The sequence below is a fragment of the Caloenas nicobarica genome, chromosome 5 (assembly GCF_036013445.1).
Source record: "Caloenas nicobarica isolate bCalNic1 chromosome 5, bCalNic1.hap1, whole genome shotgun sequence".
In the NCBI taxonomy this organism is placed as follows: domain Eukaryota; kingdom Metazoa; phylum Chordata; class Aves; order Columbiformes; family Columbidae; genus Caloenas; species Caloenas nicobarica.
This window is the reverse complement of record NC_088249.1, coordinates 6,813,773-6,828,991: the sequence shown is the minus strand read 5'-3', so window position 1 is coordinate 6,828,991 and position 15,219 is coordinate 6,813,773. Positions and strand designations below refer to the sequence as shown.

At 40.1% G+C, this 15,219-nt stretch overlaps 1 protein-coding gene across 3 annotated transcripts in view; it reads left to right on the top strand.

Annotated features, from left to right (window-relative positions):
• PPP2R5E (protein phosphatase 2 regulatory subunit B'epsilon) overlaps positions 1–5,933 on the top strand; it is a 79,659-nt gene extending 73,726 nt beyond the window's left edge. For all 3 annotated transcript variants that reach the window (XM_065635169.1, XM_065635170.1, XM_065635168.1), the window contains exon 14: positions 1,388–5,933. In XM_065635169.1, the coding sequence (XP_065491241.1) occupies positions 1,388–1,487 (100 nt within the window). In that variant the 3' untranslated portion in view covers positions 1,488–5,933. The remainder of the gene's footprint in view (positions 1–1,387) is intronic.
• The last annotated feature ends 9,286 nt before the right edge of the window (positions 5,934–15,219 follow it).

Below are 15,219 nucleotides of genomic sequence, written 5' to 3'. Positions count from 1 at the left end.
ACTGCACAAAGAATTTTTCTTGCACCTACTGATGTTGTACCTCCTATCAAGGCTGGTCCTAACCATTTTGCCATTTTTATTTACTACTTATCATTTCAAAACATGTAAACGCCTGAATGTATAAACTGGGATATTTACCTTAATGTCTAGAGAAAATCTTTAGCATCTTAATACGACCGCATTTCAAAAGGGTCGCTTTGATATCATTAAAGCTTCAGAAGAAAGATGTTCGATATTAATGACTATGATAGGTCAAATAAGTAAGTTGGATGAGGTGATCATCCTCTAACAGTCTTTTAGGTAAGCAGGCATATATTTCATAATGATTGGATGATAAAATATCTGGTAAATAGCCTGAAAATGTCGAGGCTATTTCACTTAAATTTAATTTTAAATACTTTCTAGTGACAGTGAGCTCTTTTTCTAAAAAAAAACCAAACCACCCTGTTCTTCAGGGATTTATCTGAAAGTTGTTTATATTTTATTTATATGTTTAAGATACTCTTGGGAAATTAAAACTTCAAATAAATGAGCCGGATGTTGGTACTTTGACCGAATCAAGAGGTGTAGGAGTGTTTCTAATGATTGGCAGAGAATCTATATCTCCGCAATTGTTAGATTTCCATTTCACCTGAACCTACAAGGTAATTTAGTAGAAATTGAAATCATTTTGTACCTTGCAATATCAAGGAGATTCATTCAAAGAAAGCTGTGGCAGAGACAGGAAATTTAGAAAGCAGATAATGCAAGTAAAGTAAATGTTAGGTGAGCTGTTTAATTTCACTGAATCAGCCATTCAAGTCTGTTGTTAAAGCAAATGCTACATAGATCTTGTAGGAATTTGGTAAGGAAAAAGAGTAAATCGCTGAAGAAAAGGCACATCTTGTAGCTTGAAGTTTCCCTTGGCTGGTGCCTAAGATGTATGGAAGGAACCAGTCAATGTAATTAAGAACAGTCATTCTAAAAGAATAAGGGAATGCTTGTTCTAAAAAGTAGCTGTTACTTATAAGATTAAAAAATACCTTGCTTAAATAAACAAACTTGAAAACAATTAAGTGGGAGTTAGTCCTGAAATGTTAATTTTTATAATCATGATATATTTGTTCCACAATAAAAGTCCAATGCACTCCTTTCTTCTGCATTACAAATTACTGTCTATGAACACTTTGTTCAGCTTACATTTGACGTTCTTCTCGTACTGCTTTGTTTAGTGATATTTATGTAGGGAGCAAAAAGAAAAGAAAAAACTAATTAAATATATGTTAGGAAAATTGTGGTTGCATTCAACAAAATTAGTGCTGCTAATTAACGTCAATTATATATTTTTTAGCATAAATATTCTACAGTCTCCTCTCCTGCTAACTCTTTGTTTTATTTCACCTGTCAGTGAGAAGAAGAAAGAGAAAGAGCGTGAAGAACTGTGGAAAAAACTGGAGGATTTGGAGTTAAAGAGAGGTCTTAGACGTGATGGAATAATTCCAACTTAACACAAAAACAAAACCGCATTATTAACCTGTGGAGTCACACATTTATGTAGTAGAAGATGGAGCAACAGTTTTCTGTATTGTGCAACTTTACAGTAGATTTCACATTTGTTTCATTATTACAACAGCACTGTATATACCTGTCTCTAAGTAAAGGAAAAAAATAAGGACTTTAATCCAAAGTTTGGACAGCAGATGGACTTCTCAGAACTTTGCAAACATAATCATTGTTTTAACCCTTCTTTAAAACCAGTCTTCAAAGATCTGTTGATGAAAATTGCGATGTCAAATTCCATTGTCAGGACCTGTTCCTTATTTATCGTTAGCAGAGAGTATAACACAACTTTCAAATGTGAACAATCTTAAAATTTAGCTTGTCTTTCTGCTAAACTGTTAAGTGTATTTATAGTAAAAGAGAGAAAAGACTGTCATTTCCTTATGAGTTTGTGTAACATCCTCCTTCTCTGGATAACTTTACTGTAATTTGACTTTTTTTCCTTTTGCACATCTTCATAAGTTGAATGTCCTTTCAGATCAGGGCCATGAAAAACATAGGTCCTGAATAAAAGTTTTGTTTACTGGTGTGAGCATTTTTTTAGTACCAGGCTGTCTCTGGTGCTTCCTTAATTTGAACATTAGGAGTTAAAAAACAAGTAGGTGATAAACATAGTAGCAAAGGGAGCTTTGGATTCATGCACCTATTTATTGCAAACCCAAATTACTGTCCACAATCCTTTAAAAAGGGGCAATGGTAACACCCTGGACTTCGGCACCTAACCAGTATTAGTGATACAGCATTGGACACACATACTGGAGTTGTTTTAGACATGCTAATTGCTAAATTATTACAGTATGTTTTTATTGGACCATTTTGAAAGAATAAAGACAAACACTAAACAGTGCAAGCATGAAATTGATCCCCAGTGGGCATGGATCTAATTGGAAATTGGGCGGAGGTAGCACTTTGGACTGTTTGGAGTTGTTGCCTTACTTTTTAATATGTATTTATAAAGTGTTCCAGCAAAAGAGGATGTAGCCTCTAAGAAACATACCCTAGTGTTTTCGTGGTTCTAGTACTATTACTCATCACAGTACCAGCCCTATGGTCTTAGCTGGAAAGGATTCTGGATAATAAACTTCTGCATTCTCATCTGGATGCTCATTCCTAACTACTGTATTTGTTACCAAAAGCGGTTCTACAAATGCTACTGAAAAAAATTCTGGAAATCCTAATGTTCTGAGTATTAATAATAAAGTTTAAAATGCTTTTATATCAAAGGTGCATTGTGACCAAATTGTTTAAAACAAAAGAAAAAAAAAAAACAAAAATAAGAGGGCTGTATTATAAGTATACATTATTGGCTATCTGCTTTGTATTTGAAAGTGGAATCTTACATCTTTGGTAGGTAAAATGCTGATAAGACTTATGTACAGTATATATTTAGCTAATGCAGTTGCATTATTATATACCGAAAGGTATGTGTTTCAGGATTTTTCTCCAGGATGCTTTTGAACTGTTATAGACATATGACAACAGTGAATTGATAATCCTAAACCATCAATCCAGCAGTATTTACAGTATAAAACTGAATTGGTGTTCATGAGTCTTTGTGATAGTTGCAAACATGAATTTATGACCTGTTGCCATTGATAGAAATACAGTATAAATACAAGCTTGTATATTTTTCTTCCTACCATTTAAATATACAGTAGGATCTGAAGTTTTCATGTTTTCAGGCACGGAAAAGAGGTAAAAAAATAATTCCCTCCTAGACTACTGACTGTTTCAGGATTATCAGGTCACAGTTTGTACTCCTGGGTCTGCGCACACAAATGCTGTAAACTCAAGGATTTTGTAAAAACTTGACACTGTTAATTCTGGAAAAAAAAAAGTGGAACTAGTCATATGCAACACCAAACACAACGTGGTTTAATGGGATTAATATGAGCTTCTTTTAAGAACACTGACTGGGACACAATGTAAATTAGGCAGTTACTGTCGGAGTTGAAACATTTTATTTTGAAGTGCTGAAGCAAAGGTGCAAGCTGAAATACTGAAGATTAAATAAATTTATAACAAATCATGTCCCTTAGCCCATTGATTTTGACAGTCTTTTATTTCTGTTACCAAAAAATACTTGCTAGTGTGATTTCTGTGTGAAATGATCATACTTTAGAAGAGAGTGGACTTAAACTCATAGTTAAAGACTTTGCTCATTTGTGAAAAGCTGAGATAGAATGGAGGAAAAAAAAAAATCATGTTTTCCACCTGGTGGAGTAAAACACAACAATGTGAAATGAGAAAAAGCACCTTGTCCTGTACTTAGAGTTTAGATGAGTGTTGTTTGTTCATAACTATTTTTGGTTTTGCCATGACATTCTGGTATTGATCATACAAAACTGACAAGAACCTGATGGGTTGCAATATTTTGTTAACCTCTGATGTTACCTCTGCTGTGGGGATAGTGGGGAGTATCTAAAGTTTATAGATGATTTATCACTTCCGAGAAGGAATGTTTCTTTGAACGAGACGATGTGATATTAGTCACTTGACTCTAAAAGGCTTATCGGGCACTAGGTCGTGCTGTGCGATGGCCGTGAAGAAGCACTTGCCGCAAAGATACGACCGTCCCCCCGGGACCCGCTGTTTGCCGCAATCCCAAGGCGATGTTGTGCCGCTCCGCAGAGCTCCGGCGCTATCGGCGGAGCCGTAGGCAAAGAAGAAGGCAGCAAATGGGCCCAAGTGTGATCAGTGCGTCTATTTAATTATGCTTTTCGTTTGCTTCTTGAGTTCCAGAAACTACCTTTACGTGTGTAAATGTTTTTAAGTAACTGCTCGGACAGCGGTTGGTGGGTGGTCACTCATGTCCTGGGCCATATTGGTGTCAGGAGGAAGGATCCAATGGTCTCTGGGGAAAGGGAAGAGCTGCATTTTCAATACTAGGGCATTGCATCAGGTCATGGGGATAAAACAAGTATAAAAGTAAAGTTCCTCTCGTATATACTTCAAATTGAGCACACAACGCTTTCTTCATCTTGCAAGTCTCCCTTATTGTTTTCCTTTCATTGCTTTTGAGTGTTTCTTGTCTCTCTTCCAAAGGTTGGAATGCTTTAAATGAAAGTATTCTAATGCTGTTGGAGCATTCACTAGTGGGGTTACAGTAAATTTAATCTTGGTTTTCTTAGCATAAATAAAAGGATTTAATTTATTTTTAAATCTCCTCCTACATATGGAAAAAGTGAGGATGTTAGAGCCAAGAATTACTTGAGTAAGAAACGCAGCAGCTGTACTTACATTATAGGTGTGTAAGTACGGCCTCGGGCTCTCTCGGTCTATGGAAAGGAAAATATATTAGGGGCTTTAAAAACCTCTGTATTGTTTTGTGAGGAGGGGGGAAAGACTAGATTCTTCCCCCCACCCCAAATAAAGCCAATATAATTTGCTTTTAATTCTGTCTTGGAAAACAAAGCTGGCCTTTTCTCTTAATTGTGTAACAATATCCTCCCAAAGCAGACGCCCTGAAACAAGACAAAGGTGACAATGCGCGAGATTGAAGAATGCTTGGATTTACATGTGGCTTTTTAATTTTGGCTCACTGGGTTCGCTTAGCAGCTCTGGGGTGAGCCATGGGTTAGTTTTTCTAGTTGATACGTGCAGCAGGTTTTGTGTAGCCCAGTCTTTCATTTTGAAGTCTATGAACCAGTATCTTGAAACAGAACGGAACTAATTTTGATTGAAAACTTTTATCCAAGTGTTGCTTCCCATCCACAGAAGCACACACGTCTTACCATGACCTCCCTGAATACAAGTTTTTGTTATTTGGATCACTTACTGTAAATATGTTGTACTCATAACCTCATGTAACCATGAGGAGTTTTCAAATATAAATAGTACCGATACATTTCTTGTTGTTGTCCTATTTTTGATTGTAGTAGAGCGAATGACCTGTCATGCTTTTTGTTTCAAAGTTAGCATTAGATTCATAGATCTTAATATTTTAGCATTTCATTGTTTAAGCAGGAGAGGGCAGCAAAAGTTCATTTTTCCCCATAGGAATGCTCTGGTCCATTACTGTTTTTAAACTTAGATGCATTTAACTATCTGTGGGTAAGGGGCGGGGGGAGAAATGAAACATTTTTTATATATATTAAAAGGTGCATATGAAAATACATAGACTGGTCCAACCAGACTGTGAAAATGTCTTCTAATCTACATCGAAGTAATAATAAAAGAAAAATACCTTCCACCTCTGCAGAAAGTACAAGCAGGTCTTAAGCTCTTGGATTCAAATGTCATTCTTTGGAAACAGTTTACTTTCTTAAAAATGGTATCAAAGAAACTCGAACTCAATGGTGCTCCCAGCTATAAATGTGTAACCTTCCTCTTTTGCACATGCTCAAGAGGCTCTGTACTGTGGGTGCATCTAAATAAAGAAGCAATGAAGTGTTTTCCAGGTGCTTGGCTTTTCTTTCCACCTCCTCCCATCTAAGCTTCATGTACCTTTTCAACAGTGAACTGCCAGCCATCAAATACCCACTCGCCGGCGTTAAATGTAAGGACACTTGTTTGAGAAAAAACCCCAAACATTGAGGTGGTAATTGAAGCTTCTGCCATTATTACCATAGTAAAGGCTCACTTTGCATTAAGTTTATTTTTTTAAAGGTCCTCTCTTGATGATGAGCATCCTCATAGTGCAGCCAGCCATGGCCGTGAGGGAGGTAAAGAGCTGTGGGCACAGCAAAGAGGCGTTAGATAAACCATTGAGCGTTACACTTTGCAGCTGGTGAAGGAACTTCATTTACAGCGTCATTCGGCTGTTTTAGTCCTCGTGCTGCTCTGTCTTGTGGTTTGGAAGCTTAAGACGGTTCCGTAGATGGGAAACACCCCGTGGAGAGAACACGGAGGGAGCCTGGGAAGGGGCGATGCTGGCGAACGGCTTTAGCAGAAGTGCAGTAGATGTGGATACTGCAATAAAGCTGGAGACAAGATGTATTAAGCACCTACTTCTGATTTTAAAGTATCAGTTTTCTATGTGAATTATTCCAGTAGCCTAATTCTTAAAAATTCTTTCCATTTTGATTTTTTTCCAAATTTGATTCTCAGCAGTTGGATCTCGTGTGCCTTTGTTAGAAGAACTCATTACCACAAATCTCTTTAAGTCCTTGTAAGTCAATATTCGGATCGCTTAACAACCTCATGTCTTTTTACTTATTGCAAGGCAAGCATTTTCCAAAGAACTTAAAAAAAAAAAATGAGAACATGCAGTAAGTTGGCCTTCAGGGTAGAATTTGTCTTCAGTACTTGCGAGTTAGAAAACAACCTTTAAAGGGTTGAAAGTGAAAACCTAAATTAGTTTCCTACTTCTGTAATGGTAATTGCTTTGCTAATTTTTCATCTTGGTCTTTCCTTCTCAGGAGTGTTTTGGTTTCTTATCTAATAGCAGGGTGCTGAGTTTATCTTGCATTAAGCTTGGACCCCAGATCGCAAGTCTGTGGCCTACACAAGTAGTTTGTGCACAGGTAGAGGCCGTTCTCAAGTCTGTGTTCAAGTATTGCTTCAATGTACAGTAAAGCAATAACTGGGGTATTAAACTAGAAACTGATACGAGGTCTTGCATTATGAGTTTGGAGCTGGCACGGTTTTAAAGATTAAATGCTGCAGGCAAAGCGGATATCCTGAATTTGTTAGTAAATACCTTGGGAAAAAAGTGTACTAGCCCACTGTGAGTAGTGAGTGCAGGCTTTTCTGGAAGTCTCCATCACATGAAAAATTGTCATATTGAAACTTTCTTTTGCTATTTTTCTGTGTGGTTCCTCACCCCCCTCCCACCCCCACTCCCCCTTTAATTTTGTCTGTTCAGTATTTCCAATCCCCGCCCCCAAATCACTGAAGGTGTGAACAGTTAGGGGCCACTCTGGAAGGATGGCAAGCTTGCGATACATTTAAAAATATATATATATTGTATTGCTGGACAGTGGTTCACAACTTCGATACACACTGGAAGGTGTTTGGGAACCTGTCTCACGTTATCCCTGAATCTGGAAAGGTCTTGCAAAAAGAGAGGGAGAAAAGGATATTCTACCCAGCTTCTGAATCTCGTTTTTGAATTTCTTACTTTGTTATCACCTGGGACAGGTTTTTGCTTGTGTGCAAAGCCTCTGCACTTTGCCAACAGAGAAAGCAACAACCCAAGGGGCGTTATTTATACAGCATCTGGCCGGCCGAGTGGTGCTCTGAGGATACGGATGCCAATCTGGCAGCCAGAGCAGGAGGAAGCTCAAGTAAAATGGCCCTGACAGCAAGGAAGACGTCGTGTTTGTACAAGGATGTGTGCAGAGCCTCCAGCAACAGCAGGCAGAGGGTACCTGCAAACCTTTTGTGAACTGAGCAGCCTCGGGTCAATTTTGTATCTTCGCCTTCTGGTGAAGCGGACCTGGTTTACTTGTGTAAGCAAACTGGTCAAACAGTCCAGCTCAGGTTTGAGTATCTTTTAATATTCTGTGAAATGTACTGAGTAGGACTACAGCTTATGCTTATTTGTCATTCCTAAGAATATGTGATTACTCACATGCTTTACCAGAAATTACTTTGGCTATATAGATAATGTGCATAAGTGGAAAATACACCATACACTTAACTATCGCAAACCAAGAAGAGCATCTGCATTATATAGTCTTCCATTTCAGGCATCTTGGAGGCAGTAGGCTGAAGTCTGTAGCTGAGAGAGTCAACTGAAACTTGGCATAACACACTCTTGATTTCTGGAGCAAGGAAATGTGAAATTCAGACAGGGGTAATTAGTTTATTAGTCCACAGACTATTTCACAAACACAAAGGGATATTATCACTGTTTGCTGTCCGTGACACTCATCAGACAGTAATTGTCATGGTTAGTGATTATGCACTAGATTACGAACGTGAATTCTGGCCAAAAATGACTCTCATGATACAAAGGAAAGAATATTTCCTACTGTGGAGCGGTGCCCCACGCCATCCTCCTTCCTCCTCGTGCAGCCTCCTGCAACAAGGCTCTGCAAACACGAGTGGGAAGGCTTGCAATGGGCTGGATTTAGGCAAAATTTGTTGTTCTAATCAAAATTGTCGTAAGGGGGACAGGATTGATGATGTTGAACCAGAGGATATTTTAGCCTTATTGAAGTGAATTGATTTCCTCATGTTTTTTTGAGAGGTCCTGTGGATCCTTGTTCTCACTGGATCTCACAGTGAAACTCTGCTTTAGCAGAAACTCTACTGAAGCTTTTTTCAGACAAAATTCCATTTCCATAACAACCTTCAATCTATTAAATCCCCCTAATATTTCCAACATGAATCATTAAGAAGCCTCTCTCCTGCTTCAAATCCTTTTGCTATCTACTTGATTTTTCAGAGTTTGTTGGTAAAGTACTTAGAAAATGTTGAAATCTATAAATTTGCACCAATATTTAGAAATACTTCTGCAATAAATGCAACAGAACAACTAAAGGTATAGGGGATAAGGGCTTTGATTTGCCACCCTAATATAAGAACCTTCCCTTTTATTCCCCCTACCTGGCCTATTTCTGTTTTCTCTCGTTTTAGAGCTAATTCTGCTGATGGTAAATTTGAATATGTGCAGCACAGAAGCCAAAAGAGAGAGAAAAGGAGCTGCTTTCTAGAGCTCTGCTCCCAGAGCAGGTCCATGTAAGTCCCCCTTACAGCACACCCTCCAGCACTCCTCCCTCAAGCCCCCATCTTCGCGTGGAAATCGGTGTCCAGTTGTCCCCCGCAGCTCCTGGAGAGGTAACACCTCAATTTAGGGGCATCTGTGATCGATATCTGCAAAGATCAGATCGTCACAAGCTGCATAAGCCTTCCTGATTCTTCTGCTAGCACAATTTACACAGGCTAAGCACATGCACAAATTCTTGTCAATTTGCAGGTTTCTGGCAGAATTCGAGAGAGCAGAAGTGGCTGTTTGTCCTATGGCATTTTAGTCCATCGACTTTAAACTTTTTTAATGTTTTTTTTTCTCTGAATTTTTGTCACAGTGAGTGTGTTAGTCACTTTTTCTGCAGTCCAATTTCACTTTAGCAACAAAGGTCAAGCGTGACACAGGGTTGAACTTAACTGGGAGAGAAGCTGTGGAGGGAAGTGCCAGCGGTCAGGTGCACGTGGCACGATAGTGCAGAATTTATTTCCTTAGGAAACTTTACCATCCAGGGGCAAGTAGGCTTCTTGCCTGGATTATGAGAAATGCTATTCCAACAGCAGCCCCCTGGTTTATATCAAGTGTTTCAGACTTGACCAAACCAAGAAAGGGCCATAGCATTCGAATGCAGGAACATGCTATCCTGCAGCAGGTATCAGGTGTGTACATTAATTTATTAATTCAGTGCCTAGAAAAAGAGATTAACTAAAATAGTTAGACTGTTAAGACATGCCCCCTGCTTTTTTTCCCCTTTCAATCAAGCGTAATTTATATCCCTGCTAAATCCACTATCATTAAACAGCTTTCTCTTTTCCTATTCTGAATTACCAAACCGGTTTAAAATGCTTGGCAATGAAATTAAAGCAGTATATAAATTAAAGGGACACTGTCCAACCTGTTATTGGGATTTGAAATCTAATAATGAAATGTAAATGCTTGGATTCATTGTCTAGGAAAACAGAACCTATAAATAAGCCATTTAATGTCATACTGGCATTTTATTTTGGTCGGGCTTCAATTAGTCACTGACGTAGGATATTCTGTTTTGGTTGCATCATTATTGCAGCAGGGAGTGTTAGCATGAAATCCAGACCTTGTAGTAATAGATAACAACTCAATTTTCAATGCTTAAGCTGTCGTTTCTGCATAGGCTTGATTTCATGGGATGACTGTTTGACCACCCTCCATTCATTACAGTAGGATAGTTGCAAGGCAGAACTGCGAAAAGTATTATATCTCTGTGCTTTATCGAGCAGAACAGAAACAGAAAAATCAGATGAAAGGGACACATTTCCCTTACAACAATCTTTTTTAGTAGCCAGGATGTGGAAAATACAGGTAAGGCTTAGGAGCAGTGATTTCAAGCTTGCTATGGAAATCCTAGCAGTCAGTTAAAATTGCGTGACCTTACTTCCATACTGGCTTGTCTCTGTCTGTGCCGCCTGACTTGGCAGTGGTTGAAGTCCACAAAACACATCTTTGAAATGTATTTTCCTTTAGCATAACCTTGATTTTTTTTCCATGTGTTTGCGTTCTATCATTCCCATCCTTTATCCTCATCAGTTTGTTCATGCTAATAGATTTTCCAAGCAATGTCTGACTGTCTGGAAACGTCCCTTTGCGGAGTTGTGGTGGTTATCTTCGTGCTTGCAAGAAGAGGACTGGGCAGGTGGCGAGGAGCAGAAGGGTTTCTGGCATCCCGTGCCGGTGGGACGGAGCGTGAGCGATGCAGGGAGGATGTACCTGCTCTGTACGGGTTTCGTTCCTCCCTGCCCCGGGTCCTGGGGCGAGAGGGCTGTGGGGTAACCCCTACTCTCTCCCCATGGGCTCCCCAGGCCCTTCCCTGAGTGTCTCAGTGACCAGACACCTTCTGATCCCTCCTTGCCCCAACCTGCCGTGTCCCCTCATTCAGTTTTCCTTCCCTTCTTCTTATCAGAGATCATCTTTCTTCCTCTCCTGAACTCTTCTCTCTCCCTCAAGAGTTAACTCTTACTCCTTATTGCCAAATCCACTGCAGCCCCAAACTACACGTCTCTGACCTGGAGCTCAGGTAGGATCCAGATGTTTTTCCTGAGCCTGCCCCTCCTGCCCTCCAGAGCTCATACCCTCAACACCACCTTGCTCTGAGACCCCCGGCTGGTCGTCATGTCTCTCACCTGGCCATACCAAGTCAGTAATGACCCAGTATCAATAAGATGCTTAGAGGGGAGAATGTGTAGAAAAAAATGTTTGTGTTAGTCTGGAGCAGAATTTGGCCCTGTGCAAGAGGGTATTCTCTTTTAATCTCAAAATGAAACCCCATGTTTTCCTATCCATGGCTAAGGGGTTTTTTTGTTTGTTTGGTTGGTTGGTTGGTTTGGTTTTTTTTTTTTTAGAATATTTTATATTTTTTTTACCTTGGCTGCACTCATACATGCTTGAATGATGGAGATCTTCCCTCTTCTGAGTACAGAAACACGATGAGACAGATTAAGTACAGCTCTTCTGTAAACTGCAGGACTTAATTCCCTTCCTGCCAGACTCAATGATGGAAGTCCTGTTGCTGTCACCAAAAGTAAAATAAAGATCTGTGAGGAGATTGGACAAATCTGCTGTGTCTATACGGGAAACTGGTCAGTACTAACAGGAGTGATGTGAACTCATTTCCTCTTCCTGCAGTAAATTTATCCTGTTAATATCATCTACTATTTTGTGTATGTTAACTGAGTGACCTCTAGAAAGATTTTATGGATATAAGCTTCAGAGAGAATGTGCTATCCCTCTTTGCTTCCTGCCTGTCTTACGATGATGCGCCCATCAGCTCCAGGGAAAAGCTAAATACGTTTATGCTGCATTATTTGTGAGCGGTACGTGAGCGGTACGTGAGCGTGCAGTTAAACACTTAAGCACCTACAATACAATCCAAGCCCTTGATGTTAAGTAGAGACAGTTTTTCTAAGACTGTCTAGACGCAATGTCTGCATGTAAAAGAATTTGGTTATGAACAGGGCATCATTGTTCAAAAGATGATATTCTGCTGCTGGGGAAATAGAAAGGGATTTTTTTTGCTTTCAAGGGCAGGGAACTACCCTTTCCTGGTGCAGCTGGCATTTCGCGACCAGTGTTACTAAGACAATGTCTTTTCTCCTCAGAGACCCCACATTATTGTTACTTACCTAAGACATGCTGTCTTGAGAAAAAACTGCTTACCTATTCTCTGATGTGACAAAAAATGGAAATGAAGCAGTGTAGCTTCACTTTCTTTGTCTGGAGAATACCAAATGCACACAGGAGAGGTATTTTGTACAGGCTGCAGTAAATATCATGTGATGCTGGGAAGCAAGGTGCGTACTGTCTGGTTTGGCACCCTGGAATGGAAGTGAACTGGCATTGGGAGAAGACAGTTTGCATGAAGTACACTGCTCTAACCGCACGTGCAGAGGAGAAGGGACGCTGGGGAAAAATGTGAGTTTGGAATCAAGTTTTGTAATTGTGAGTGAAATGAGGTTAAAACAAAGATGAGGCAAAATCTTTTCCAACATTTATCTTCCTTCAGGGATGATCAGAAGTTTAAGAAATTAGGGAAACAAGTTGGTTTTGAACATGTCAAATCTGTCTGCACCTAGGACAATGCTTTACTCCAATTGCCCCAGTGTGTCAGTACAGGGTTGTAGTAGCCGTGTCGGTCAAAGGCTGAGTCTGGACCTCTTGCTTTGGCTGCCTGAGCTGTTCCAGTGGTTGGACACCATCGGTTTGTCTCCCAGGACAGCAGCTTCTTGGGTATGGATGAGCACTTCGCTGATGCAGGGTTAGTGCATCTGATGTCCCCAGCAGTAACCCTAATGAAATGTCATGGCATACAGTAGGAATTTGGAGGGTAAGGCACCCTGAGAAGTTACCTGTCCTTGAATGTGACTTTTTTAAGCTGGCCTCTGTGTGGGGTTTAGAGAAGTTAGGGCCCTTCTCTTCAGTGCTGAAGGCCGGGTGACAGAAGGAGCGGGGAGCTGTACTTAGTGCCTCCAGACATTTGCTGCTTCCATGTGCCAAACAGGCTTGACAAAGGAGAGATTCCGAGTAGAACCACCTGTGGATGAAATGACACGAGCCTTCTTTAGGCACATACGAAAATTCAGTGCCCAATGGTTTCTGTGATAAAACGCCCTTGACAACGATGATAACAAGACCAAACCCACGATAGGGTTTCTTGGACCAGGGTTTGAAGTTCCCACATTCCTGTGACATGGGGAATCCTTGCCATTCCAGTGTTGCTCTTGGGTCAGACAGGGAGACTCAGTAGGAAAAATCTTTGTTGCTCGGTCTAGAGTCATTGCCTGCTGCTATGTATTAAAAGGAGGTCTGGGAAACCTTCGCATGGACACAGTCCCTGTACATGCAATCCAACAACCGAAATAGGGGAAAAGAGCAGATTATCCAATTTTAATCAATCTGTCAATACTGTGATTCCTTGGATTAAAAAAAAAAAAAAAGAAAAAGAAAAAGAAAAAAAGAGGTGATTTCTCAGTTGAAAAAAACTGTGAAACTGTGACGTACAGAAGCTGTCATTTTCACTGATCTCTTTAGAGAACATTCCTAATTCCACCACAGTTCTCCACACTGTGCAGAGGTTATCGCTCGAAACAGAAAAATTGGTACTGTTGGACTGTGGCCCTCGGGTTCGTACCAGTACCAATGCCTTTCCAGCACCTTGGGGCGATGTCTGTGGGGTGCGGTTTCTAAAAGGACTGCAGGCCGGCAGAGGTTTCCACTTGCAGTGTCAGTGCAGGTTTGGCCATTGCTGACCTCGGGACAACTTATCTATAGCGTGTATGACTCTTGAGTGATGCTAAAGGGCCAAGGGTTCAGAAATTCAGTTCGATACAACTGGAGCCTGTAGTACATCTGATCCCTTCATACAGTCATCACTGACACTAATTAAAGAGGCAAGCATTAACTTTAATTTTCTAGCCTTATGTTTAGGGTCAAACCCAACATTTCCTTATCTTTCCAGCTTAATCTATGAGTCACTTGTGATGCATTTTCCTTATAAAGCATGATTTGTATGTTATATTCGTTACATATCGAAGGGGTTCAGATTCTTTTAGTATTTCAAGTTGAGTGGGAATCCCTGGGGCACAGTTTGGCACACTACTCTGAAAACATACCTTTTAGTCGTTTCACTGCTGGGTTTCAACTTAAATAGCTGATCAAGGATTTAAACAGCTGGATTTCAGCATCTGCTACCAGCAAAGCAAGAAATTATTATACTGGGCCATGATTTATATATTTGACCTCTGAGCATAAGAGGATAGAGCAGACTTTGTCAGAATCAAATACAGCATGAAGCCCTGTGAAGGATGAAACTTGTCTTATTAGACTGTCAGATCTTTATAAATTAATTTCCGGTTCAGAAGTGTCTTTAAATGACAAAAACATTTTGTTTTTCTCAGGATTTATCTGTCTGATCTAATTAAAGTAGACATAGCTTACAAAGACTGGTGAATATAAAGCATGCATGAAGAAAAGCAGAGGTGTGTAGCAATAGCACCACGAAATTGAATTTGTGGTACTCTTACAGTTAATCTCTATTGAATAATCCATTTACAGAAGACTACAGTCTATGACCTGAACTTTCAGCTCAAGTATGAAATTGTTACTACTGTGATATCAGAATTTGTAAACAAGTCACAAATGACAATGAGTGATGTGTTCCCAATGGCAGAGGCCTGTTCCCCTCTGGTGCAGAGCTGTGTTTCAGAAAGCCCTGTAGGTACCCACATCCTCCCATGTTTGTTCTGTGCCAGAGTTTGGTCACTTGCTTGTTCCTGCTGGAGGTGGCATTTCCCAGGTCATGGCATGCGTGACAACACGACTGATTTGCTATGCAACAGTGCGCCTGCTGTTTGCTTGATGGCTTTCAGGTGGATTCTGACTAAGAGATGGTGTTCAGGATTGTTTGCTGATAGCTGTAAAAAAGGAGATGCTGTATGTGCTCTCAGCATGGCCTCCACATTCTCCTTCCACAAAGAACAAGCTTAGCTCTCTCCAGATCTGTTACAGCAGAGTTAAAA